This window comes from Pan paniscus, chromosome 3 (assembly GCF_029289425.2).
Source record: "Pan paniscus chromosome 3, NHGRI_mPanPan1-v2.0_pri, whole genome shotgun sequence".
Lineage (NCBI taxonomy): Eukaryota > Metazoa > Chordata > Mammalia > Primates > Hominidae > Pan > Pan paniscus.
Genome location: NC_073252.2, coordinates 6,363,950 through 6,390,659, shown reverse-complemented (window position 1 = coordinate 6,390,659; position 26,710 = coordinate 6,363,950). Strand labels below are relative to the sequence as shown.

Sequence of the window (26,710 nt, the reverse complement as noted above, 5' to 3'; positions counted from 1 at the left end):
TTGGCGAATATCTACCTCCTGCAAACCAATCCTGTTGGCTCCAGAACTGAAATATCTCTGCAGCCCACCCATCTCTGACACCACATGCCCCTTGTCCCAGCCTCCATTTCATTTGTCTGTGTCTCAGCAGCCCAGGTGCCTTTTAAACAGCAGGATGATGGTCACAGAGCCTCTGCAATGCTTCCTGTGTGACAGGCAGGGACCCATTTCACCCTCACCACCACCAGTGGGATACAGCTATTTACCTGTTGCGGGAAGTCAGGGACCCCAAACGGAGGGACCGGCTGAAGCCATGGCAGAAGAACGTGGATTGTGAAGATTTTATGGACATTTGTTACTTCCCCAAATTAATACTTTTGTAATTTCTTATGCCTGTCTTTACTGCAATCTCTAAACATAAATTGTAAAGATTTCATGGACACTTATCACTTCCCCAATCAATACCCTTGTGATTTCCTATGCCTGTCTTTACTTTAATCTCTTAATCCTGTCAGCCGAGAAGGATGTGTATCGTCTCAGGACCCTGTAATAATTGCGTTAACTACACAAATTGTACAGCATGTGTGTTTGAGCAATATGAAATGTGGGCACCCTGAAAAAAGAACAGGATAACAGCAATTGTTCAGGGAATAAGAGAGATAACCTTAAACTCTGACCGCTGGTGAGCCGGGCAGAACAGAGCCGTATTTCTCTTCTTTCAAAAGCAAATGGGAGAAATATCGCTGAATTCCTTTTCTCAGCATGGAACGTCCCTGAGAAAGAGAATGCGCACCTAGGGGTAGGTCTCTGAACTGGCCCCCCGGGGCGTACCTGTCTCTTATGGTCGAGATTGCAGAGGTGAAATAAACTCCAGTCTCCCATAGCACTCCCAGGCTTATTAGGAAGAGGAAATTCCCGCCTAATAAACTTTGGTCAGACCGGTTGATCTCAAAACCCTGTCTCCTGATAAGATGTTATCAATGACAATGGTGCCAAAACTTCATTAGCAATTTTAATTTCACTTCGGTCCTTGTCCTGGCGTCCTGTGATCTCGCCCTGTCTCCACTTGCCTTGTGATATTCTATTACCCTGTTAAGTACCTGATGTCTGTCACCCACACCTATTCGTATACTCCCTCCCCTTTTTGAAACTCCCTAATAAAAACTTGTTGGTTTTTGTGGCTTGTGGGGCATCACGGATCCTACCAATGAGTGATGTCTCCCCCGGACGCCCAGCTTTAAAATTTCTCTCTTTTGTACTCTATTCTTTTATTTCTCAAGCCAGTCGACGCTTAGAAAAATAGAAAAGAACCTACGTGATTATCGGGGCAGGTCCCCCGATAATTACCATCTGCACTTCAGTGAAATGGAAATCCGAGTCACACCCTGCTAATGGCTTCCCAGCATGCTCAGAGCAGGGCTTGAACTCTGTCCAGGGCCAGCTTCACGGGCACACGAGCTGTGCTGTCCTGCAGGGCCTACACTCAGAGGGCCTGGCTCTTGGCTTAATGCTCTGCTGTTGCCGTCATGCAAGTCTTAATAATTTTGAACAAGGAGCCTCACGTTTTCATTTTGCACTGGGCTGCAAATATATAGCTGGTCTTGACTCTGTGCTTGGTGTAGAACCCCCACGTGGTCTGGCAGTTTACCCTCCCCACCGCCTGCCCGTGACAGGTGATATTTGATAGCTGTGTATCACAGTGCCCTGTAGACTTGTTCTTTCCAGCACCTACCACAAGCCATCATTGTTTTATGTATTCATTTCCATAGTGGTGTTCCTGACTAGATAGTTCTGTGATGGCTGGGACCTTGTCTGGTCCTCCTGCATGCCCGGTATATTAATTTCCTGTAGGCAGTTAAAGGGCACCGGCACTGCCAAGGCACAGACAAACGACATGGAGGCTGGGACAGGGGACATGTGATGTCAGAGATGGGTGGGCTGCAGAGATATTTCAGTTCTGGGGCCAACAGGACTGGTTTGCGGGAGATGAATATTTGCCAACCTTGGCCTATATGCCAGACAAGGTGCAGGGTCAGCAGGTCCAAGGTCCCCGTGCCTTCAGGAAGGAGCCTTCTCTGAGGACTCCGCCTCCTGTGTGTCCTGAGCAGTCATCCTCCAGCCTGCGGCGCTGAGCCAGTGCTGTGCTCCTTCCTCGACAGTGGGCTGTGCCATCTCCTGCTTGGTGGGCAGTGGGCTCAGAATGAAAATCCCCGGGCGCAGCAGACACCAAGCTAAGCTCAGGCAGGAGAGTTCCCTGCTGTTGCTCCTGCTGACGAGACCTTTGCGCAGCCCGCAGCCAGAGGGGCTGATGACAGTGATGCTGTGTGGTGCTGTGAGCGTCAGGACTATCAACAGTGTGTCCATGGCACAGAGGCTGGCTGCTGGGGCCCACCCTGAGCTCCGAGATTGACTTGGCCCAGAACTTTGGACATCTTCCCCTCCTGCACTCCATTCATCTCCACACTCACTGTGGCCCAGCCTGGCAGTGTCTGGCATGGGGTGTTGAGAGTACCAGGCTTGGCATCAGCCCATGGAGATTTATTCATCCTGGAATTGGATCGAGCTTGGACTTTGGGCTGGGCACGGGGTGGGGTGCACAAAGGTGGGAGCTAAGGTTCTGACCCAGAGGAGCTGACACTTGACACACAGGGCAGGGCAGCCCTTTCCCCCACCGGCAGCCCAAAGAGTTGACAGACCTGCAGCCGCCCCATCCTGCCTGCGAGGCCAGTGGGCCGCTGCTGTGGATGTGGTCCTTTTGCTTTCTCTTCAGCTTTTTAGTGGTGTCCTTCCTGGCTAATTGCAGATATTTTTCTTGCCTTTCTTAAAAAACAAAACAAAACAAAAAAACTGCACTGTTTCCTCTTAAAAGCAGTCATTGAAGGTGAAAATTGTACTTACCTAGAAGAGTGTAAAGAAGAGAATAGATATCACCTATAATTGCATCCCCCGGGTGGTCCCTGTCAGTATCCTGGGGGCGTGGCTGCCATGTCCTTTCCACCGTATCCCCAGGGTGCAGGGCTGGCACCTTGCAGGTGCTCAACACATATTTGTGACTGAGTGAAAATAATGAGCAAATATATATATAGCAGAAAATTGAAACTATAAATTGTATTTGTTTTTTATTTTTATGTATTTATTTATTTATTTTGAGATGGAGTCTCCCAGGCTGGGGTGCAATGGCACGATCTCGGCTCACTGCAACTTCCGCCTCCCAGGTTCAAGCAATTCTCCTGTCTCAGCCTCCTGAGTAACTGGAATTACAGGTGCACACCACCACGCCCTGCTAATTTTTTGTATTTTAAGTAGAGAGGCAGTTTCATCATGTTGGCCAGGCTGGTCTCAAACTCCTGATCTCAGGTAGTCTGCCCACCTCGGCCTCCCAAAGTGCTGGGATTACAGGTGTGAGCCACCACACCCAGCCTGTTTTTTTATTTCACCTTTTTCACTCTTTGTGGTACTGACCTTTTCCCCATGTGGACTTTTCTGTTGGGGCTTAGACATCATTTACTTAACCTATCCCTTCTGGCTGAGCCTTGTGTTGTTGGGATGAACATCCAAGTGTTTCTATCAGAGACTGTATCTCTGGTATTTCCTTAAAGCACATTCCTAGAAGTGGCCACAGAAAGGAATAAAAAGGAGCAAGCTTCCTTTTTTGGTGTTGTATTTTGTGTGTCTTCCTGCCCATCAGGGCATGGGGAGGTGCACTTCAGACTCGAAGGCTGATTTCTGAGAACTGCTGTGGTTATAAAAGCGGCAGGTCAGCGGAGGTGAGGAATGAATTATGTATCAAGCTCTAAGTCAGATCAAGGCAAATGGAGTTCATACTTATCTGAAGACAGAATGTACCTTTCTGGAATCGATCAGCGGTGATGTTGATTAGCCCAGAATAATCCTTCGTGGTGTGTTAAGAAACACCACTCTCTCCTGTTCAGGAGGAAAGCAGCTGACCTCCATCACTGCCTCCCAGATTTTGTAGCTTGGAGGGATGTCCCAGGGCCCCAGGGCTAGCAGGTCCTGCCTGACTTCAGTTCATGGCCACTGAGCATCTGCAACTTGCTGGATGCACTGGCGTTGGGGAGACCCCACCCCAGACCATCCCTGGGCACCCCTGTCCTGTACTTCCTGCATCTCCTGTCCACAGGCTGAGGTCACATGGACTCCAGGAGGCCAAATCCAATGTCCAGCTTCAGGTCCTCACCTTGACCTCTTTGGGGCTGCCCGCTGTTGGAGCCTTCCTTCTTCTAGACACACCATCTTCTGCAGCCTCCGTGGTGCTTTCTCTCCTTCTGTCCTGTTCATGGCCTTCCTTGCCAATTTTGTCTCATCTGCCCAACCTCCCAAGTTAGCATTCCTTGACACTGGAGTGTTCCCTCCTCGCTCTGCATTCATTCCCTACGTGATCTAATCCCAACGCCACGACTCACGGACTGTGTGGATTTAGGTAGCTGACTTCACCTCTCTGTGCTTTCATTTCCTCATCTCTAAAATGGGCCTAGTAAAATCCTCTCTCACCAGGTGTTCCAAAGATGATAGGACAGGATTCCCAGCTCCTGTCACAGGCCCTGGCACATGATGGGTGCCTCATGACTCTCCTGCTGTCACTCACTCACTCATTCATTCACGCACCTGGCGGATCCTGATGGAATGCATCCTTACGTGCTGCCCTCTGTTCTAGGCATGGAGGACACAGCAGGCGCAGAGCAGGCCCAGGCCCTGCTTACTGGGAACCCATCCTCGTGTAGGGGACATAGATGAGAACTAAGTCAATTACAGTTTGTCAGATGGAAAACGAGAAGGAGACGTGGTGAAGGGAAGGGAGAGCAGAGGCGGGCTTTCCGAGGCAGCTTGGGGCGGTGATTAGGCTCAGTCCTGGCTGACCCGCTTCCAGCTGTGGACCTTGATCAGGTTCATACTATTTCCTCTCTCAGTAGTTGAGTGACATCACCAGCAGTCAACCTCTGTGTGTCTCAGTTTCCTCATCTGTAACACTGGGTGATATCACCTACCTAGTAGGGAAGGAAACCACTAACCTCTGAAATCGAAAAGTCCATTTCTCTAAGTGTGGTCCTCACGCCCTGCTCCAGAATTGCTGGGATTGTGGATGGAAATGCAGATTCCCTGGACCACCATGCTCCTCATGCTTCCAGCTCTGGATGAGGCCCAGGGCCCTGCTTTTTGGAAGAAGCACCTTGGGAGACACAGGCTCACTGATGTTGGCAGACCATGGTCTGCAGGCTGCTGAGATGGGCTGGTCTCATCCTGATGGGAGCAGGATGGACTGAAGCTATTCCAGGTGTGGTCACCTGGGAGCCTCACCTGGGAGCATGTTAGAAATGCAAATCAGATTCTCTAGGGGTGGGCCCAGGACTCCACGCCTTAACAACCTCCAAGCGATTCTGCTGCAGCCCCCATCGGGAAGGCTCTAGGTCAGTCTGGGAGTGGCAGGTCATGCTCCAGATGAGGCAGGTGCCTGGCCCAGGGTGCCCGAGGCAGGGACACCAGCTCCCCACCCTTCTGTCTCTGCTAACTCAGTTTCCCTCCTTCCTTCAGGATCCCAAGTGATGGTGGTTTCCTCGGAGGGCGAGCTGAGTCCTGCGCGACTGGTTAGCACGGTGGAGCTGGTAGCCACGCCTGCTGGCTGGCGTGCGTGAACGGGTGTGGGCCGCAGGATCTCAGCACTCTGACCCAAGGGGAAGCATGTCGAAGAAAGGCCGGAGCAAGGGTGAGAAGCCCGAGATGGAGACGGACGCGGTGCAGATGGCCAACGAGGAGCTGCGGGCCAAGCTGACCAGCATTCAGATCGAGTTCCAGCAGGAAAAAAGCAAGGTGGGGGTTGGCGCCAGCTCAGCAGTGGCTGGGCTGCAAATGTCCCTTTGGGCAGTGTTGCCCCTGAGGCATGTGTGTGAAGAGCCTGTTCCAGGAGGGGGGCCGAGGGGGGGCGCTTCCCCTCTCTGCCCTGCTGTCTGTCCCTTTGCAGTACAGAGACTGCTGGGCAGGAGTCTGGGCCCTACCAGTGCTTGCTGTGACCTTCAAAAAGCCACTGAACACCTCATTCTTTGATTTCTCTTACCTGCAAGATGGGGGTTGTCAGAAGAAAAATGTTTGACAAATTCAGTTTAGCAGAGATTAACTGAGCAAAGAACGATTCGAGGATGGGGCAGTCCCCAGAACAGAACAGGTTCAGAGAAACCTGCATGTGGTCAGACAGCATTCATTATGGGGACAGAAAACAGAAGAGGTGCTGAGGCTACTTGATCAGTTACAGCTTGACCCTTGATCCATGGTTCACCTGCGATTTACTGATGCTCAGCTGCTGTGATTGGCTGAGCTTCGGCTATTTGTTTAAAAATGCTCCTAAGTCAAGCTTTCGGTTAGTTTGCCTGCTAAGTTAGGTTGCAGTTCATTGTATAGGAACTCATGCATGAAGGCATCCTCAGGCTGAGTTTAGTTTAATTCAGCAGGGTCATGGCGGTACCAGCTTTTCCTAAATTCCAAAAGGGAGTAGGGCATAGTGAGGTATGTCCCACTTCCCCGCTTCCCATCATGGCCTGAACTAGCTTTTCAGGTTAACTTTGGAAGACCCTTGGTGGAGAGGAGGGATCCGTTCAGATGGTCAGGAGGCTTCAAAGTTTATTTTTGGTTTATGCTGCCATGAGGTCTTGTAAGCCATATATGTGCTTTCTTAGAGGTGATGGGGCTGTGGTCTGGACTCAGGGCTCTGCTAGGTAAAGAGCTTGGAACAGAGCCTGGCTCTGCGATATGAGCTACTTTCCTCTCTCCTAAGGCAGATTTGAGCTTTGGAGCTGGTCAGGACAGTGCCTGGTTGGGTGCTGGCAGTCTAATTAAAGCACGGGCTGTCACAGAGGGGAGGAGCACAGGCTTTCTAGGCAGACCCGGCTTCAAACCTCAGCTTGTCCCCTAACTGGTCTCATGATCTTGGCCAGGTGACTAAAAGTCTCCGAAACCTCTGTCTTCTCATCTGACACCAGCTATTATGGTGTAATTATAGCTGTCCGGTTTAAGATGGTCATGAGGATCTGATTAATGGATGCAATAAAAAGCCCCATCAACATCTGGTGCCCAGGCACAGCTGCAGTCCTATTTGGTGGCCTGGTTCTGACTTGGGTGGGCTTGAGGGTAGAGCAAGCCCAGGGCTCTGTGAGCCCAGAGAGGAGCTGCCAGCCAGGCTGAGCACAGAAAGAGGATGGAGATGCAGGCTTGCTCCTGGGTGTCTCGAGCAGTTGAAGGTCTACCTGAAGCCCCGAAGGTGCCCTCTGGCTCCTGCTGTAGTACCTGGAGTGACGGGTGGAGGCTGCTTGGGGAATTGCAGCAGGCGTCCCTGTCTTGTTGAGCTGGGACTCAGGACGCCAATGGAGTGCTGGGCCAGATCCAGCTTCCAGGTGGGGACGGGGCTGGGGCTTGGGATCTGGCTGCAACCCCAGCTCAGGATGGCCGCACAGAGCAGAGGCTGAGTTCTGGACCAGGGGACTGGGCTTCTGGAACTTGGGGACAGATGCACCTGTCTCCATCCCTAGGTGTTCAAGATTCCAGGCCGAGTGCATCCAGCCTCTTTTAGACATGGATGCTGGTGATGCTGACCTGTACACCCTTTAGCCAGGTCAACAGGCCAGGTCACCTCCGGGGCTGGGGCTGGGGCTGACTGGCTGGGGGTGTAAGGGCTGGCAGCTTGTATCTGGACATAGCTACAGCAGCTGTGGTGACAGGGAAAGCTGCTCACTCACATCACACTGCCTGGGCTCAAATCCCCTCTCCACCACCACCCCTGCCTGAGGTCTTATAAGCTGTGTAACCCCCTGCCTCAGTTTTCCCATCTGTAGATGGGGACCTCTAAGGTGTCTGCCTCCTGGGTTGTTTGAGGAATGAATGAGACAGTCACACACAGGGCCTGGGTGCTGCCTGTCATACGCTCACATGACCATCAGGGTGACCTTTACATGCCTACTGTGCAGATCGCACCAGGTGCTTTAGAGGGTGTCATGACCCTGGCAGTGACCTGAGAGATCAGGTGTGGCTTCCCCTGTGTTACAGGTGAGCAAGCCAAGGGCTGGAGAGGGCGGGGACTTGCCCAGGTGTGTTAGCTTGCCAGGGCCGCAGTAACCAAGTCCCACAGATAGGGCGGCTTACGCAACAGACGTTTGCTGTCTCACAGTCCTGGAGGCTGGCAGCCACAGATCCAGGTGTCAGGATTGGCTCCTTCTGAAGCCTCTCTCCTTGGCTTGCAGACGGCCTCCTTCTCCCTGTGTCTTCACATGGCTTTCTCCTCTGTGTTTGTCCATGTCTGTATTTTCTCTTCTTACAAAGACACCAGGCAAATCGGATTAGGGCCCACCCTAATGATCTCATTAGGATCTATCTCCAAATGGAATCACATCCTGAGGTCATGGGGGTTAGGACTTCAACATATGATTTTCAGGGGGACACAGTTTAGCCCCACACACGAGGCCAGCACAGTAGGTGGTATTGCTGGGTTGAAAGCCAGGCCCATGCGGACCCCAGGCTGGGCCTCCCTGTTACCAGGCTGCCTCCCTGCCTCTGGGACGTGTGGCAATTTCCACTTGGATGCACGCTGGCTGCTTATTTTCTCAATCCAGCCATCCCTGTGGCCGCTTCAGGTTGACTTTACCCATCTGGCTGCTGGGAGAATTTCAATTCTCTGAGAATTCAGCAATGTGCTTATTGACTGGTACAAAAAACATAAATGCAAACTTTACAATTGCATTGAAGTGTTACTTTGATATGATCTCACAATCACTGTCAATGTCCCATTTACAGTGCTGGCATTTTAGCAAAGCATCCCTGTTGAACACTGTAGGATGAAGGAGGGTGGTAAACGTGTCTGTCTGTTCATCTGCAAACCCCTGGCACGCATGCTCCATGCCTGGGCTGAGTGAGAAGTGTTTGGAAGTAACTCAGAGACAGACCCTGTCCTCAAGTCAGATGGGTACAGAGCCTCACAGGAAACCAGCAATACAGCAGCCCTGGGCATATTCCATCAGAGGTTTTAGAAAATAGTGCAGGGACAAGCAGAACCCAAGGCTTCACAGGGGCAGTTTTGTGGGGGTTTTGTGGAGCACTTCCTTACTTTCTGGCATTATAAGATGCCCCAGGCTCCGCAGTGGCTCATGCCTGTAATCTTAGCACTTTGGGAGGCCAAGGCGGGCGGATAATGAGGTCAGGAGATCGAGACCATCCTGGCTAACACAGTGAAACTCTGTCTCTACTAAAAATATAAAAAAATTAGCCGGGCGCGGTGGCGGGTGCCTGTAGTCCCAGCTACTCCGGAAGCTGAGGCAGGAGAATGGCGTGAACCTGGAAGGCAGAGCCTGCAGTGAGCCAAGATCGTGCCACTGCACTCCAGCCTGGGGGACAGAGCGAGACTCCGACTCAAAAAAAAAAAAAAAAAAAGGTGCCCCAGGCTCATCTTGTATATTTCCTACCCCAGCGCTAGACCCAGCAGTTTCTCTAAGGGGTCCTGGTTCCTTTTATTGGAGAATGGCATTAGAAACAAAGATCCAGGCACCAGGCGTGCCCATCACTGCTGCGGTGTCATTGTTTCTAGGCCCTCTCAGCTGCCAGAACAAGGAATATATATGTGTATACTGACCTGCGTATGTACACATACCTGTAAATATTTCCATATATGACATCTATATCCATACAAAGTCAAACATGAGTTCTTACAGATGTCCCAAGACACATCCACTGCCACATGGCTCCCTTCAGCCTCCTCTTGCTTGTCTGTAACCTCTTACTCCAAGTGGGAAACCTGGCTTCCCCCTCTGCCATCCACTTTCTTTGTTCAACACTATACATGTATGATGGTTTCAGAGTAGTGAACTGGTACCCATGAGATTTAGAGGGCTTTGAGCATGGAAGATGTGGTGGGGAGGGCTGCTGCAGGTGGCTTTGGCAAGGGGGAAGTGGGGAAGTGGCCAGGCCTGGACATGGAGAGCCAGTGCTACCGGATTGGATGAGGATGAGGATGGAAAGGGGTGAATCTGACTCTCTCTGAGTGGGAGTGGCAAGTGAGGGTGGTGCTGGTGGTTCAGATAATTTCTCCACAGCAGCCCCCACACCCCCAGGGCATGCTCCCTCTCTTGGCCTTTGTGCCATGGCTGCATTTAGAGTCCAAATGCTGAGGAGCGGCTGGTGTGGGTGCCTCTACACTTGGGGTAGCTTGGAGGCACCTGGAGGTAAAGTGCTGGGCGGCTTTTTTTGGCCTGCTCAGCTGGATGGAGTGGTGGTGGGAGGGAGTGCTCTGTGCCCATCAGAGGTCACCCCAGCCTCACTCTGCTGCTTCTGTGGCATAGGTCATGTCACCTGGGCTTGGCTCTCGGCAGCTTTGGGCAGAGCTGGAGGGACCCAGCAGGGCCCTGTCCCCAGGCCCCTGCCTCTCTGTCACCATCCCTGCCCTACACCCCTGGATCACCAGCCTCAGCAGCACCTCTGCCCCTCCCAGGAAGCAGCCCCTAGACACCCCGGGCTGCCCTGCACAGGCCTCTGCCCACCCTTCCATGTTCCTCACCCCCTTTCTACCTGTGTCTCTCACACGAGGCTGCCCACCCCTGATGCAGAAAGTCAGAACCACGATAACAACAGGCTTCCATTCACCCACCCACAGTCACCTCATCTTCCTCCTCCCAACGGGCCTTTGAGGGGCAGCTGTTGACATCCCTGTTTCCTAGTAGAGGAAACTGGAGCTCTGGAAGGTTGTGTAGTCAGGGTTCTTCAAAGAAACAGAACCAATAGGTTGTGACACACACACACACACACACACCACAGAGTGAGAGGTTGTTTGTTAGTTTTAAGGAATCGGCTTATGCAGTTGTGGGGCTGGCAAATCTGAAATGTGTAGGGCAGACCAGCAGGCTGGAGATTCAGGCAAGGGTTGATCTTGCAGCTTCGAGTCCCAGTGCAGCCTGGAGGCAGAGTTCCTTCTGCCGCAGGGGACCTCGGTCTTCTCTTAAAGCCTTCGACTGATTGGATAATGCCCACCTGCATTGTGGAAGGCACTGTGCTTCACCCAGAGTCTACTGATGTAAATGTTAATCTCTTATAAAATGTACCTTCACAGCCACATCTGGACTGGTGTTTGACCAAATGACTGGGCATTGTGGCCCAGCCAAGTCGACCCACAACGTCAGCCACCATAGAGGCAGAGAAATTTGCCTGGGGAAACGCAGCTCATCAAAGCAGATTAGGATCTCATTGGATCTGACCCTGCTGGCCCCAGATGGCTGTCGGCATTAACCAGGGACTTGACTGTTGCCTCGCAGGAGGGAGAACAGTCAAAACCATTTTGTCCATAACCGGGACAATTCTGTTAAATACTTAAAGTTCTGGCTTCTTGCTGCTAAATCCACTAGGAAAAGATGCTGATTGCTGCCCCCAGGGTAAGGTGGACAGAGCATGGACTGGTCGCCTGGCTTCATTCCTATGATTGTGAGTATCTGGTGAAAGGAGATGTTGATCTTGTGTGTTTGCCTGGGTTGGTTTTATTTGCTTTTTTACCTGCAGTTATAAGTAAGGATTTATCAATACTCAGGTGCCATTGTAAAACTTCTCACCTAAAATTAATTTTAACATGTTACTATGCTATCAACAGTGTGGTCTGGGGAAAAACATTGCCATTTTCCCTGGAAGCAGCTTGTCCACCAGAGGCAATTCATTTCAGGTCTTCAGAGATGGGCAGAATTCAGGAAATAAGGGCTTGTCAAGCGTTCCTGTGGAATGTGTGTTGAGTGACATTTGAAACAAAAAGATTAAAGAAAGCATTTTGAAGTGTTTTAAGAACACACTCCCTTGGGACATTTTATAAGTAATGTTTTGAATTGTTTGCTGATAAAATGAATAGGCTCAAGGCGGGGTGGGTTGCCTGGTAGCACAGGGTCCTCATCCCTCACCCTGGGCAGCTCACCAGACTGTCTCTGATCTTTGGCTGCCTCCTGATAAAACAGAGGAGAGAGAGAGGAAGAGAGAGAGAGAGAGAGGAAGAAAGAGAGGGAGCACGCTACCTCCTTCCCAAGACCATGAGGGGTTCATGTGGCAATGTGGGTGATGCATTGGAGCCTCCAGCCCAGCTAGGGACCCCACTCAACAAGAATGGTGCCCCCTGCTCACTGCCCCCCAGGACTTAGAAGCCTGGTCTGTCTTTTCCAACTCCACAGTCCGCGCAAAGGGCCCTGGAAATATATTTCTGGTTTACAATCTTTTGGGTCTTGGTGATGATTTCTGCAGGGTGTGTTTTATGATTGAGCGGTTGTCTCAATCTACAACCTGGAAGAGATGTCAAAGGCTTGAATGCCTCTCCAGCATCCTCAGGGGGTTTCCACCCCCAGGGAAAATCTCAGGGAACTAGCAAGAGAGATTCTAAGTGGGGCTGGCAGGAGGGTCAGGCCTGCAGGGCACTGCCGAAGGGGGAATCCATGGGAACGTGGGCCCAGGTGGGTGTCTTGGGCGTGGGGAGGCTGTGGCCAGCTCCCCCAGCTGTGACCCTGACCCTGACCCTGACCGGCTCTCTCGCCGCTCTGGCTGCAGGTGGGCAAACTGCGCGAGCGGCTGCAGGAGGCGAAGCTGGAGCGCGAGCAGGAGCAGCGACGGCACACGGCCTACATTTCGGAGCTCAAGGCCAAGCTGCATGAGGAGAAGACCAAGGAGCTGCAGGCGCTGCGCGAGGGGCTCATCCGGCAGCACGAGCAGGAGGCGGCGCGCACCGCCAAGATCAAGGAGGGCGAGCTGCAGCGGCTGCAGGCCACGCTGAACGTGCTGCGCGACGGCGCGGCCGACAAGGTCAAGACGGCGCTGCTGACCGAGGCGCGCGAGGAGGCGCGCAGGGCCTTCGATGGAGAGCGCCTGCGGCTGCAGCAGGAGATCCTGGAGCTCAAGGCAGCGCGCAAGCAGGCAGAGGAGGCGCTCAGTAACTGCATGCAGGCTGACAAGACCAAGGCGGCCGACCTGCGTGCCGCCTACCAGGCGCACCAAGACGAGGTGCACCGCATCAAGCGCGAGTGCGAGCGCGACATCCGCAGGCTGGTACGTGCCGCCCCCTCCCCCGCCCGCGGGCACGCGGCCTTCCCTCCCTGCACGCATGGGGGAAATGCGGAGCTCCGAGGACCTGCTGTGCTCCAGGCATTGTTCAAAGCACTGGGGCCCCAGCAACCTCCCTGCCGTCTTAGGTGTGGTAAGGAGGCTGTGGGGCTGCAGGTAATCCGCTCAAAGAACAGTTCCCCATTTGTCAAAGGAGCTTAATGGAGACTAGCGAGGGTTGTTGCAAATGCCTCGTGATAGCATATCTAAGTGTCGGGCATTTATTGATTCATTTACTTCAACAACCATGAGCAGACTTCCCTCTCCAGGTAAGATGCCGCAGGTCAGGGCAGGCCGGCCAACTGGCTGCAACAGCAAGGGGAAAATATAAATTGCAAATAGTCCTGTTTTGAAAGATACTGGAGATCTGTGGAAGCTGTGGAGTGTGGATGAACTAAAATTCCAAAGGGAAGGGGAAAGAGCCCTGCCTAGGCGGCCTAATTGCCAGCTGCTTTCTTCCCTTGGGGCATTTGTGGATTCTGGGTGTGGGCTGAAGATTGGATGTCCTCAGAGAGATGAGTAGGACTTTCTGCCATCTCAGAGTGGGCATGAAAGAATGGAAACCAGAGGAGCCCCACCTAGGCCAGCTTGCTGCACAGGAGATCCTCCTGAGTCCTGGAGTGAAGGGGGAGGCTGGCGAGCCCAGCTGGAAAGGCAGAGTGACAGCTCCCATGCCCTCACTGGACGTAGGAGACAAAGGGAGGGGGCCCGCCACAAACACATGACCAGTCTGCCCCTCAGGGCGTTTGTCACACTCTGAAGCTGTGTGGGGCAGGAGGCTAAGAAGTAAAGTAAGCTGAGATTTTCAGACTGGATCAAACAGTAACAGTGATATTTACAAGAGAGACATCTTAATTATGAGGACATGGTGACATGGAGCATAAGAGGATGGGGAAAGATACACTGTGCAAGCACTTCCTAAAAGCAAAGCTGGTCTGGCTGTATTAATGTCAAAGGCTCTAAGGCAAGAAGTAATACTAAAGACACAAAAGGACAGTTCTTAATAATAAAGGGTCAATTCAGTGGGAATGCATTCAATAACAAAACCTCAAAATGTATAAAAGAAAAAAATTATCAACACTAAAAGGAGAAGCAGACAAATCCACAGTTATGGTTGGGGATGAACACACTTCTCTCAGCAAACAGTAGAACACACAGACAAAGAATGAATAAAGACATGATTTCACCAACACAATTAACCAACGTGAACTTACCTGACAGAGCCCTCTATTCCACAACTGCAGAATACTCTGGACATGACATACTTTTATCATTATAGACCACATTTCAAAATTTGTGGGTTGTAATTAGTCCTTAGAGCAAAACATATTTTAGACAAAAAGAAGAAATGCTGAAAATCAAGTATCTAAGCTTCTATCTCAAGAAGAAAGAAAAAGAACAGCAAATTAAACTCCAGAGAGTAGAAGGAAGGAAATTTTAAAGAGCAAGAAACAGTGAAATAAAATCAATAAAGAAAATCAACAAATTCAAGAGTTAATTAAAACTGATAAATTGACAAACATTTAGCAATATTGATAAAGCAAAACAGAGACAATAAATTACTAATATCAAAAATGTAAAGGGGGAAATACCACAGCTCCTACAGTCAATAAAACCACAGCAAACAGCATATACCAATAAACTTGAAACTTCGATAAAATGAACATATTCCTTGAATAAGCACAATGTACCGAAACTGACATGAAACAAATAGGAAATCTAAGTAGTCCTATAGCTCCTAAATAAATTAAATCTGTAATGAATAATTTTCCTGTGAAGAAAGGCCCAGACCTAGATGGCTTCACAAGTAAATTCTTTAAAGTGTTTAAGAAAGAAGTAAAACTAATTCTAGCCAAAGTCTTCCAGAAAATAGAGAATTAGGAACACATTTTAACTAACTTATGAAGCCAGTGTAACTCTGATTCCAAAAGCAATAACATTACAGGATAAGAAAACTTTTGGATTACCTTTTATGAACATAGATACAAGAGTACGAGCAAGATATTAACATATCAAATCCAGCAATACGTAGGAAGGCTAATAAGTCATAACCCAGCTGGGTTTATTCTGAAAATATAAAGATTGGCTTCATATTCTAAAATCACTGAATATAATTCAAAATAATAATATGATAAAAAAGAAAAAAAAATGTGGTCAGTCATCTTAATAGATGCAGAAAAATCTGTTGGTAAAATTCAACTTCATGATATAAACTCTCTGAAAACCAGGAATAGAATGGAATTTCTCTAATATGATAAATGGTTCTATCAAAAATCTTTTACAAGTAATATACAGAATGATGAAATATTGAACATTTCCCACCCAAGTTCAAGGTCTAAACAAGATGTTGACTATTACCACTTCTAGTCAACATTGCACTGGCTAGGATGTCAAATATAAAATAAAATAAAAGTTTCACTGGGAGGCCGAGGCGGGCAGATCACGAGGTTAGGAGATCGAGACCATCCTGGCTAACATAGTGAAACCCCATCTCTACTAAAAATACAAAAAATCAGCGGGGCGCAGTGGTGGGCGCCTGTAGTCCCAGCTACTCAGGAGGCTGAGGCAGGAGAATGGTGCGAACCTGGGAGGCGGAGCTTGCAGTGAGCTGAGATTGCGCCACTGCACTCCAGCCTGGGCGACAGAGTGAGACTCCCTCTCAAAAAAAAAAATAAATAAATAAATAAAAAGGTTTTAGAGAGGGAGAAAAAAGGGAAACTCATTATTTGCAGGTGCTATGGTTGTGATGTAGAAAACCCAAGAGACCTGTTTTAGTTCATTACTGTTGCTATAACAAAATAACACAGACTGGGTAACTTATATATAATAGAAATTTATTTCTTACCATTCTGGAGGCTGGGAAGTCCAAGATCCAGGCACTGGCAAGGGTCCAGTTTCTGCTTCTAAGACAGTGCCTTGAATGCCATGTCCTCACATGGCAGAAGGAGCGGAATGACAAAAGAGAGGCAGGCAGCTCATATTTCTCTTATAAGGTCACTAACTCCCTTCATAAAGACTTTGCCCTCATGACTTCATCACCTCTTAAAGACCCCACCTCCTAATACTATCACATTGATGATAAGTTTCAATGTATGAATTTTTGTGAGACACATTCAGAACATGGCAAGACCCTACAAACTGTTAGAATTAATAAGTGAGTTTATCAAAGTCTACATATACAGGTACATACACACAAATAAGTTGTTTCAATATATCAGCAGTGAACAATTAGAAAATGAAATCTTAAAAAATATCATTTACAGTAGAGCACCACAAAATTCAAATACCTAGGAATAAATCTAAGGAAAGTTGTGTAAGATGTCTCCCCTGAAAACTATAAAACATTGCTGAGAAAAACTTAAGGAGATCTAAATCCATGGAAAGGGATATCGTTTTCATCGATTAGAAGACTTAGTATAGATATCAGTTTTTCCATGATTGATCTACAGATTCAGTGCTATCCCTTACCAAAATCCCAGCAGACTCTTTCTTTTTTTTTTTTTTTTTTTTTTTAACTGAGTCTTGCTCTGTTGCTCAGGCTGGAGTGCAGTGGCGTGATCTCAACTCACTGCAACTTCTGCCTCCTGGGTTCAAGCAATTCTCCTGCCTCAGCCTCCCGAGTAGCTGGGATTACAGATGCCTGCCACCATGCCCGGCTAATTTTTTTTTTTTTTTTTTGTATTTTTAGTAGAGATGGGGTTTTGCCATGTTGGCCAGGCTGATCTCGAACTCCTGATCTCAAGTGATCCACCTGCCTTGGCCTCCCAAAGTGCTAGGATTACAGACGTGAGTCACCACGCCCAGCCACCAGCAGACTTTTTAAATGCAGACATCGGCAAGCAGATTCTAAATTTGATGTAAAAATTGAAAGGATGTGGAATCACAATCTTGAAGAAGAGAAAAATTGGAGGTTTCATACAACCTATAACAAAGTTTACTACAAAGCTACAGTAATCAAGACAGTAAGGCTGAAGGTTAGAGAGACACGTCAATGGAACAGAAGAGCCCAGAAGTACATCTTCACGTGTGTGGACAAAGATACCGTGGCAGTTCACTATAGAGAGGATGATCTTTCAATGGACAATATTGGACTGGTCAGCTATCTGTAAGAAAAAAAAAAACAGGAAATACGCACACACACACCACACACACACTCTATATAGAGTATGAAGTCTATATCATACTACCCACAAAGATTAATTCAAAGTGGTCCATAGGCCTACATGTAAAAAGTAAAACAATACAGCTACTAGTAGAAAACAGACTATTTTCATGATCTTGGGACATGGTAAATATTTCTTAAGCAGGACACAGTACACTATTTACATAAATATACTATTCAGAGAGGGTTGTACATTGGACATGAAATAATCATTGTTCATCAAAAGACACTAATAAAAGAGAGACAAGGCAAATTACAGATTGAGAGAAGACATGTTCAATACCTATAACCACAAAGAACTTTCGTGCAGATTATAAAAACTATAAAACAATATGAAAAATAACTCAAAAATGGGCAAAAGCTTGAAAGAATATTTCAAAAACAGGATAATTAAATGACTAACAAATATGCGAAAAGGTATTCTACCTCATTGATCATCAGGGAACCAGAGTAAAATTACAACTAGATATAAATTCTCATCCACTAGAAAGACTATTAAAAAAGAAACAGACAATAGTAAATGTTGACTAGCATGTGGAGGAATGGGTACCGTCATTCTGATAGGACTTTAAAATGGTATAGCCACCTTGATAAGTGGTTTTGTAGTTTCTTAAAAAGTCTAAAAAAAGGACACCTACGGACTCTGTAATTCTACTCCTAAGTATCTACCCAAGAGAAATGAAAACACATATCTATATAAAGATTTGTACATGAATGCTTATAGCATTGTAATAGTCAACGAATGGGAGAAGCCCAAATGTCCTCAGTTGGTGAATGGATAAATGTGGCATGTCTATATAACACAATGTGATTCAACAATGAGAAGGTATGAAATATTGATATATGCTTCAATATCTATAACATTTCTGAACCTCAGAAACATTATGCTAAATGATAGAAGCTAGACGCAAAAGACCTCATATTGTATGCTTGCATTTATATGAAATCTCCAGAATAGCCAAATCTATATGCTTCAATATCTATAACATTTCTGAACCTCAGAAACATTATGCTAAATGATAGAAGCTAGACACAAAAGACCTCATATCGTATGCTTGCATTTATATGAAATCTCCAGAATAGCCAAATCTATATATCCAAATCTATAGTGGCTGACGGGGACTAGTTGGAATGGAGATTAGCTGTAAATGAGCGTGAGGGACCTTACTGGGCGAGGAAGGTTCTGAAACAGATTATAATGATGGCTCCACAACTTGGAAGACTTACTAAAAATCGGTGAAGTGCATGATTTATAAATTAAACTCTAAAATGTTTAAAACAAGAAAAATTGGAAATTTAAATAGGATTGATAAAAGTTTAATGGTGGATCTTGTATTTGCATTTAAAAGGAGCATATTTATAAGAGGAAGAACAGCACACAATGAAACAACACTGCCCAGGCACCAGGATGGCTAAATTAAAAAGCTAACAGCGCTGAGAAATGGCAAGGACGTGGAGCAGCCGCGCCCCTCGGTAGCATCCCATACACTAAAGTGCCCTAAAACAAAACAGAGACATCTGTTAACTCAGAATTTCTCATCAAGCAAAAAATATTATTTTACAATAAGAGTGAAATAAAGACATTTTAGGTAAAAGGAAGCTAAGACTATTTGTCGCCAGAGGCTGTACCACCAAAAATGCTAAAGGAGGTTCTGCAGGTGAAGAGAAACAATGCCAGATAGGAATTTAGTTCTCTTGGAAGGGAATAAAGAACAGGAGAAGTGGGTAAAGGACAGTCAATGTCTGAGACGATCTCTTTTTCTCAATGTATTCAAAACACAAGTGACTGTTTAAAGCAAAAGAATCAGATTGTATTGTGGGGTTTATGACATATGCAGACGTAAAGTGCATAAAACAATCTAGAAAGGATGGGGTGGGGGTGGTTGGTGGTAAATGGATCTGTGCTCTCGCACAGTCCTTCAGTCTTGTCTGAGGGGGTGCGTGATGCTATGAATTCAAGGAGACTGTGACAAATCAAGGTTTAAAAAGGCAGCACAAGGAGGCACAGATAAAAAGCAAATAGGGGAAATAAAATGAGAGACTAAAGAAATCTGTTTGCACTAAAAGAGGGTAGCAAAGAAGGACCAAAGCAGGGAAAAAAAACAGACGAGACAAATGGAGAAGAGACAGCAGAACGGTGGAATTAAAGGAGTCATATCAGTAGTTACGTTAAATGTAAATGGACTAAACCAGTTAAAAGGCAGAAATTGTCAGAGTGGATACAAAAGTCACACTTTAAATATAAAGACCCACTTTCCCTGAAGGAAAAGGATAGAAAACATGCTCTGTGAGCAATAAATGTAGCAATAGGATGGATAAAGGTGTATTTAGTCAATGGGATATTACACAGCACTGGGAAAAAATGAATTTCCAAAACAGGCAAGAAAATGAATGAATTTCCCAGACGTGGTGTCAGAACCAAACCAAAGAAGATGAGCACAAAAGCTACATACTATATGATTTTACTCACATGAAGTTTAAGAAGAGTAAAAACTAATCTAAGGTGCTAGAGTAAGAGTGTGGATGACCTCCGGGTGTGGGGTTGATCAGGAAGCGGCAGGAGCCAGCCTTCTCGAGCATCAGGAATCAATCTTTCTTTCTTTCTTCTTTCTTTCTTTCTTTCTTTCTTTCTTTCTTTCTTTCTTTCTTTCTTTCTTTCTTTCTTTCTCTCTCTCTCTCTCTCTTCCTTCCTTCCTTTCCTTTCTTTTCTTTCTCTTTTCTTTCTTTCCTTCCCTCCCTCCCTTCCTCCCTCCCTCCCTTCCTTGTTCCTTCAGATGAAGTTTCACTCTTGTTGCTCAGGCTGAAGTGCAATGCTGTGATCTCCGCTTACTGCAACCTCCACCTCCTGGATTCAAGCAATTCTCCTGCCTCAGCCTCCCGGGTAGCTGGGATTACAGGCGCCTGCCACTACGCCTGGCTAACTCTTTTGTATTTTTAGTAGAGACAGGGCTTCGCCATGTTGGCCAGGCTGGTCTCGAACTCCTGACCTCAGGTGATCCACCTGTCTTGGCGTCCCGAAGTGCTGGGATTACAGGCGTGAGCCACCGCACGCGACGAGGAATGTTTCTTTTCTGACCTGGGTGGTAGTTGTGTAAAGTGTGTTCAGGCAGGCGTGGTTTTGGACAGCACCTTGTTAAACCAGACTCATGCGTATCAGAACCATGTTCTCGAACTCCAAACTCGACACTACACTTTTGTTATCTCTGATTCAAGTCACAGTCACCGCTTTTCTGTCCCACAATGTAAGTGAGCCATAAAGGGCATTGCATTTTAATTATTCTTTCCGGTTCCACGGAGAGAGCTTTCACTACCTCTGAAATATTCAAAGCCAGACAAAAACCTGACATCCTGGTCTTGAGTGATTTTGATCAAGGGAACCAGATTGCGTTTCTCCAAGCTGCCTAAGGAAGCATGGGCCTGGCTTTTCCCATGGAATGGTTGACTCACACCATTTGTCAAATGATGATGAGAACGAACGCTTCTTATTGCATTTTTTTGTTGCAAAATGGGGAAGTGATCTGTAAAGCTTCCCCCGTCCTTATGGAGTTTTCCAAAGGTGGTATAGAAATAGGTTGAGCATCCCTAAGCCAAAGTCCCAAATGCTCCAAAATCTGAAACTCTGTGAGTGCCAACATGAAGTCACAAGTGGAAAATTGCACACCCAACCTCCTGTGACAGATCGCAGTCAAAATGCAGGTGTACAACGCAGTGTATTTAGCATACCCAAGGGGAAAAAAGATCCCCCTAGCCCCCATCAGCTGTGATAGAGCTTCCATACACACCCAGACTTCCCATGCAAGCAAGCTCACATGTTACCATGAGCACATTATCTTCTCCACCGTATCAGTGGTATGTGTGAATTAGTGTAAGAAGTGATTACTTATTGGTAGCATATAAATTCAGAGTCAGAACGGGGCGAGATGGCTCATGACTGTAATCCCAATACTTCAGGAGGCTGAGGTGGGAGGATTGCTTGAGGCTGAGAGTTTGAGACCATCCTGGACAGTGAGGTCTTGCCTCTACAAAAAATTTAAAAATTAGCCGGACGTGGTGGCATACCCCTGTAGTCCCAGCTACTCAGGAGGCCCAGGTGGGAGGATTGCTTGAAGCCAGCAGATTGAGGCTACTGTGACCTACGATCATGCCCCTGCACTCCAGCCTGGGTGACAGAGAGAGAGTCTGTCTTGAATAAATAAATACATTCATTGTCAGGAATGATGGTGATGCCAAACAACCCCAGACTGTCAACTTGGGTGGCTGAGACAGTGAGAACTTTGCCTTCCGATGTTTCAATGTACACAGACTTTTGTTTCATGTACAAAATTATTAAAAATATTGTATAAAATAACCTTTCAGCTATATGTATAAGTGTATGTGAAACATAAATGGATTTCATGTTTAGACTTGGGTCCCATCCCCAAGATATCTCACTACGTATGTGCAAATATTCCAAAATCCAAACACCCTCAAATCGGTAACACTTCTGGTCCCAAACATTTCAGATAAGGGATACTCAACCCGTACTCCCATTTTACAGGGTAAAAGTTAAGTGGGAATTTTATACTCAGCCTCAGGCCATTGATCCTCTTTCAAAACTCAATTCTGAATGATACAGGATTAAAAGCAATGTCCAATGGGATCTGAAAATGAATTTGTTATAATGATAATGACAAATATTATTTTACCCCCAGTTTCCTCAACAGAGTATTTGATGCACAGATGGCATGCAGGCCTTTAGAAAAATGGAGAGTGAAGATGTAGCCTGGGAAACAGTCTTTAAACAATGTGGCAGAGGGTTAATATCCTCAGTGTATAAAAAGTTTGTCAAGTTTACAAGAGGAACAATGGGAATTTATAATTAGTCAACCATGGGAACACACAGTTCACAAAGAAAAGCAATGCCTATTAAATATAAAAATTAGTTTAACCTCACCCGTCATGAAATGCAAATCAAAACAGCAGGATGCTATCATTCCCAATCAAATTAGCCAGGATTTTTTTTTAAAGGTAGGGTATAATTTAAGTGTCAAAAGAGAAGACAGCAGGTGCCTTTGGCAGGTTGTTCTCAGCCCCAGGGCCTTTGCACAGGCACTCCTGTGTCCTTGGCCCGGAGCGCTCCACCCCCGATCTTTGCACCGTTGGTTCTTTCTCACTGAGTAGCTGCCACCTCAGTGTCCCTTGTTCAGGGAGGCCTGCCTGAGCATCGTCTAGGCCAGCCCCGAGTCACTCAGTTATATGCCACCTTTTCCCATCCTTGCCACAGCACTTCTCATCTGATATTTCTCTCTCTCTCTCTTTGATTATTTCTTGTGCGTTTTCCCCTACTAGGATCCAAGTTCTGTAAGGACAGGGACTGAGTCTGTCTTGTTCACTGTGAAAGCCCAGAGCCTGTGCAGTGTGGTGCATAGCAGACGCCCCCCGCCTCTGTGCAAACAACAGCTTTATGCACGCTCCTGCCCTTTAGTGTGCTAATTCCACTTCCAGGAGTCTACCGAAGGAAATGTGCAAAAGCCTGCACAAATGTTACGTACACATCAGATGGCGCCGTGTGTGTTCTGCCAGTGGTCTATTGCATCCGCGTTTGCTGCCTCGAGTTTCTGAGTCAGGACAATGACTCAGGCATTTATGACAAGCTATAGGGACTTGGGAAAGTGAACACAGAAGGTTAAAAAACAGGATGTATGGCTGCAAACAGGACTCTGTCTTGCAGAAGTAGAATGAGGGGAAGCAGGTGACAGGTTGGCAGGGGCTGCCTCTGGATCCTGACATCATGGGGGCTTTCTGTTTCCTTCTCTGTTCTTTGTTGTATGTTTAATTTTCCTTCCTTCCTTTCTTCTTTCTTTCCTTTCTTCCTCCCTTCCTTTCTTTCTCTCGCTGTCTCTCTCTTTCCCTTTCCTTTCTTCCCTCTCTCCCTCCCTCCCTCCCTTCCTTCCTTTCTTCCTTTCCTTCCCTTCTTCCTTCCTTTGCTCCTTTCTTTCATTTCCCTCTTTCTTTTCTTTCCCTTCCTCTCTCCCCCCTTCCTCCCTCCCCCACTCCCCTTCCTTCCACTTTCCTTCTTTCCTTCCTCCCTCCCTCCCTCCCTCCCTTCCCTCCCTCTTCCTTTTTATCTTTCTTCTATCTTTTTTCTTTTTTGACAGGGTCTTGCTCTGTCGCCCAGGCTGGAGTGCAGTGGTGCAATCACAGCTCACTGCAGCCTCTACCTTCCAGGCTCAAGCAATCCTCCCACCTCAGCCTCCTGAATAGCCAGGACCACCTATGCCCAGCTAATTTTTTGTATTTTTTGCAGAGACAAGGTTTCTCCATGTTGCCCAGGCTGGTCTTGAACTCCTGAGCTTAAGCAAATGTCCCTCCTCTGCCTCCCAAAGTGCTGGGATTATAGGCGTGAGCCACTGCATCTGGCTGTATTTTTCATTTTCTATAATGGATCTGCATTCCTTTCCTAATAAGAGTTAAAACTTTATTTTTGAAAGAGTGCCACTGTTGGGAACTAGTTTGACAAGGTAGGAGGAATCAAGGCACAGCTTAAGGCCTCGGGCCTCAGGATCTCAACTAGGAGAACAGGGGCCGATGGACCAGCCTAGGCTGGGTGCCCGCAGCTCCTGAGACCCCAGGGGCCCCGGAGGTTGGTAGGTTTGTTTACTCCCATGCCTGTCTGCCAAGCCCTCTCACTGGGGCCAGGCTGTTTTCTCAGCACGATTCCTCCTGTCAGTTGGGTAGGAGTGGCCCATTTCTGGCCTTCTCAGTGGCCCTTTCGCATCAAGCTTCAGGCAGCTCGGAGATAAAGGAGAGTGTTTTCTTTCTTTTTTTGCCAGAAAATTACGGAAGAGAGGCTATATATTTTCCGGGCACTCCATTTGGTGAGCACCTGCTATGAGCTAGACCCAGGGCTAGCACAGATTGTTTGAGATTTTATTTTATGCTTTTATAAAACCATAATGGTTGTTTTTAAAACTCATGAACTGACAGTGGCATGTGTTCGATGCATGTTCCCTATATAGATGCCTGCTGGGCCAGCCCCTTGGGGGAGTCATGGGGGGCCATGGCTAAAACCCTGCCTGGCCATCTGCAGGGAGCTCGCAGTCTACTGGGGTGACAGGTGACACCCGCTCCCATGTGATCTCTGCTTGGGAGGTGAAGGGCAGGACATCTGGGGACTGCCCAGCCCAGCCAGGGTGGCAGAAAAGAGGGAACATGCAGCCTCCTGGGCAGGTGGGACTCTGGAGCCCTGCACACAGGTTGACCAGACACATTGAGTGGTGGTGGGCAGAGGCACTGGGCCAGGACTTGTTCCCCACCGACTCCTACCACGTGCAAACCTGGCTCCTTCTTTGAGGAAAGTGACCTCTTCCCAAGTAAGCATCATTCCTTTCTGGAGACAGGATACTTTTCAGGGCACGGCAGCCACACCTCCCTGTACAGATGGACATCATTCATTGTAATACAGGAGGTGTCTGGTTCAGGACCCTGAACTTCAAGAGACTGCTGACCTTTATGAGGTGACTGTTTTGCATAAGAATTTGAGTGATTGTTTCTGAAGCTGTCTTTTTGGGACATCTCGTTGGGTTGGTTATCAGCCTTGGAAGCAGCACATGATCTGGACTCGCTGCCAATTGCTGCATGTTAATAGTAAACAATCAGTTTAATGGGAGGTGGACACTGTTTATAGTCATCCATGGCCATGAAATTTGCTGTCAGTCAGAATGGCCCAAGAACACATATAGCCCTGGGCAGGAGAGTTCCCCCTCAGTTGAATATTTATTTACTGAGTTATAGAGAAAAATAAGACACGATTCCAGGCAGCAAAGCGCTTACAGTTAACAGGAGTGTGAGCAGATTATTCTAGTGTGAGCAGGACGGTTTGGTAATAGGACCATGCAAGCCAAAGAGGCAGCAACAAAGAAGAGGATGTGATCACTTCTGTGGGTAGATGCAGGAGTCATTTCACAGAGGAAGTGAGGTCTGAGCTGGGTTTTGAAGGATGCATAGGAGTTTGTTAGGTGATCCTATGCAGAGGGAGAAACACTGGCAAAGGTTTGGAAGTAATGGGGCATGATGTGATCATTTTAACCATATCTCTAAAATAGCCATGATGATATGTGATACTTGGATTCCCAGTAAAATACAAAATGAAAATATAATGGAATCCTGTTGTCAAGTACTGGAGACTTTATTTTCTTACTTTTAATAGGAGTTCTAAAAGTGTGAACTATTTCTGGCAAAAGGTATAGATAAGATCACAAGCAAACACCTTGTTCCCACCACACAGTAGATGAAGCATCACAGGTAGAATCGAGGCCCCCGCACCTGAATCTGGGGGAATGATTTCCAGGAATGCGTTTCTGATTCTGTCTCCCATGCATGTGATGATGACCGATATAGTGGGTCTGCACGAACACTGAAAAGGTTTTCTATTCTCTGCCTTCCAATGACTTGGGGTCAAGGACCCTCTTAGAAGGGGCCATGCTTCCCTGCAGACCTCACTATGCTGTGCACTGAGAGCTTCAGTGATAGAATAACGATGAAGGGTATTTTGCTTATATTCTGTCTTTTCCTCCTATAGACTTTCATAGCTGGGCAGAACCAACAATGTTCTCTCAATGGCTTAAAACCCACCTCTGCCAAGCCCCGTGCATTCCCAGAGGAGCAGGAAGGGGGTGTGGCCATGGGGAGGGGAGCCTGGGGCTGCAGGTGGGTGGTGCTCCAGTTTCCTCTGGGCATTGGTACACAAGCCCATTGGCAGGAAATGGTTCTTCGCCCAGCGTCTCATTTTGTAGCACAGGAAGGAGATCTATGGAAAGTGAATGACTTCAGAGAGCTGAAGTGCCTGTACCCACACTGGTCCCCTCTCACTGACAGTACAGGGCTCCTCTGCATGCAGGCTGTGGGCTGGCCGGGATTCCACCACACCTGGAGTGTGCTCTTCAGGTGAGGACGGCTGGGAGGGAGGGGGCGGGACACCCAGTGAAAGGCACTGAGGGTGTTGCTGGGGTAGAAGGGAGTTCTCTCTTTTCTTTTTCTTACCTTTTAAATAGTCCTGATGATTTGAGGATATATTCATTTATTCCCCACCCTCAATGTTGGAAAGACTCTGAGATTCCAAAGGTTCTTAGAAACTAAGAACCTCCTGGGGAGGTAGTGAGTGTCCCAGCATGGGGAGAGTGTAAACTGGGGCTGGGGGCCCTCTGCGGGAGATGAGATGCTGGAAGAGATTTTGGGACTGGAGGCAGGTGACAAGGCACCCTTTTAAAGTCCTCATCCAGCTATAGCCTGGGTCCCACAGTTGGTGACAAACCACCAGTTCATGCCTTAACCCCATACTGTGCCAAGAATGGGAGAAGAGCTGTGTGTCAGTTTAAAATTTCTGATTTATAGACAGTGCAAGCACACCAATACTGAGTCCTCAGGAACAGTCTCCAGCCCCTTTTCTCTATCACGTATGTTCATGGGTTTGTGTTCAGGGGA

At 47.6% G+C, this 26,710-nt stretch overlaps 1 protein-coding gene across 4 annotated transcripts in view; it reads left to right on the top strand.

Moving 5' to 3' along the window:
- Nucleotides 1–26,710, top strand: part of JAKMIP1 (janus kinase and microtubule interacting protein 1) — a 177,091-nt gene that overhangs the window by 82,431 nt on the left and 67,950 nt on the right. For 2 of the 4 annotated variants that reach the window (XM_034951926.3, XM_034951924.3), the window contains exons 2-3: nucleotides 5,530–5,805; nucleotides 12,538–13,032. In XM_034951926.3, the coding sequence (XP_034807817.1) occupies nucleotides 5,677–5,805; nucleotides 12,538–13,032 (624 nt within the window). In that variant the 5' untranslated portion in view covers nucleotides 5,530–5,676. The remainder of the gene's footprint in view (nucleotides 1–5,529; nucleotides 5,806–12,537; nucleotides 13,033–26,710) is intronic. The other 2 variants (XM_034951925.2, XM_057302029.1) reach the window with 1 other exon arrangement.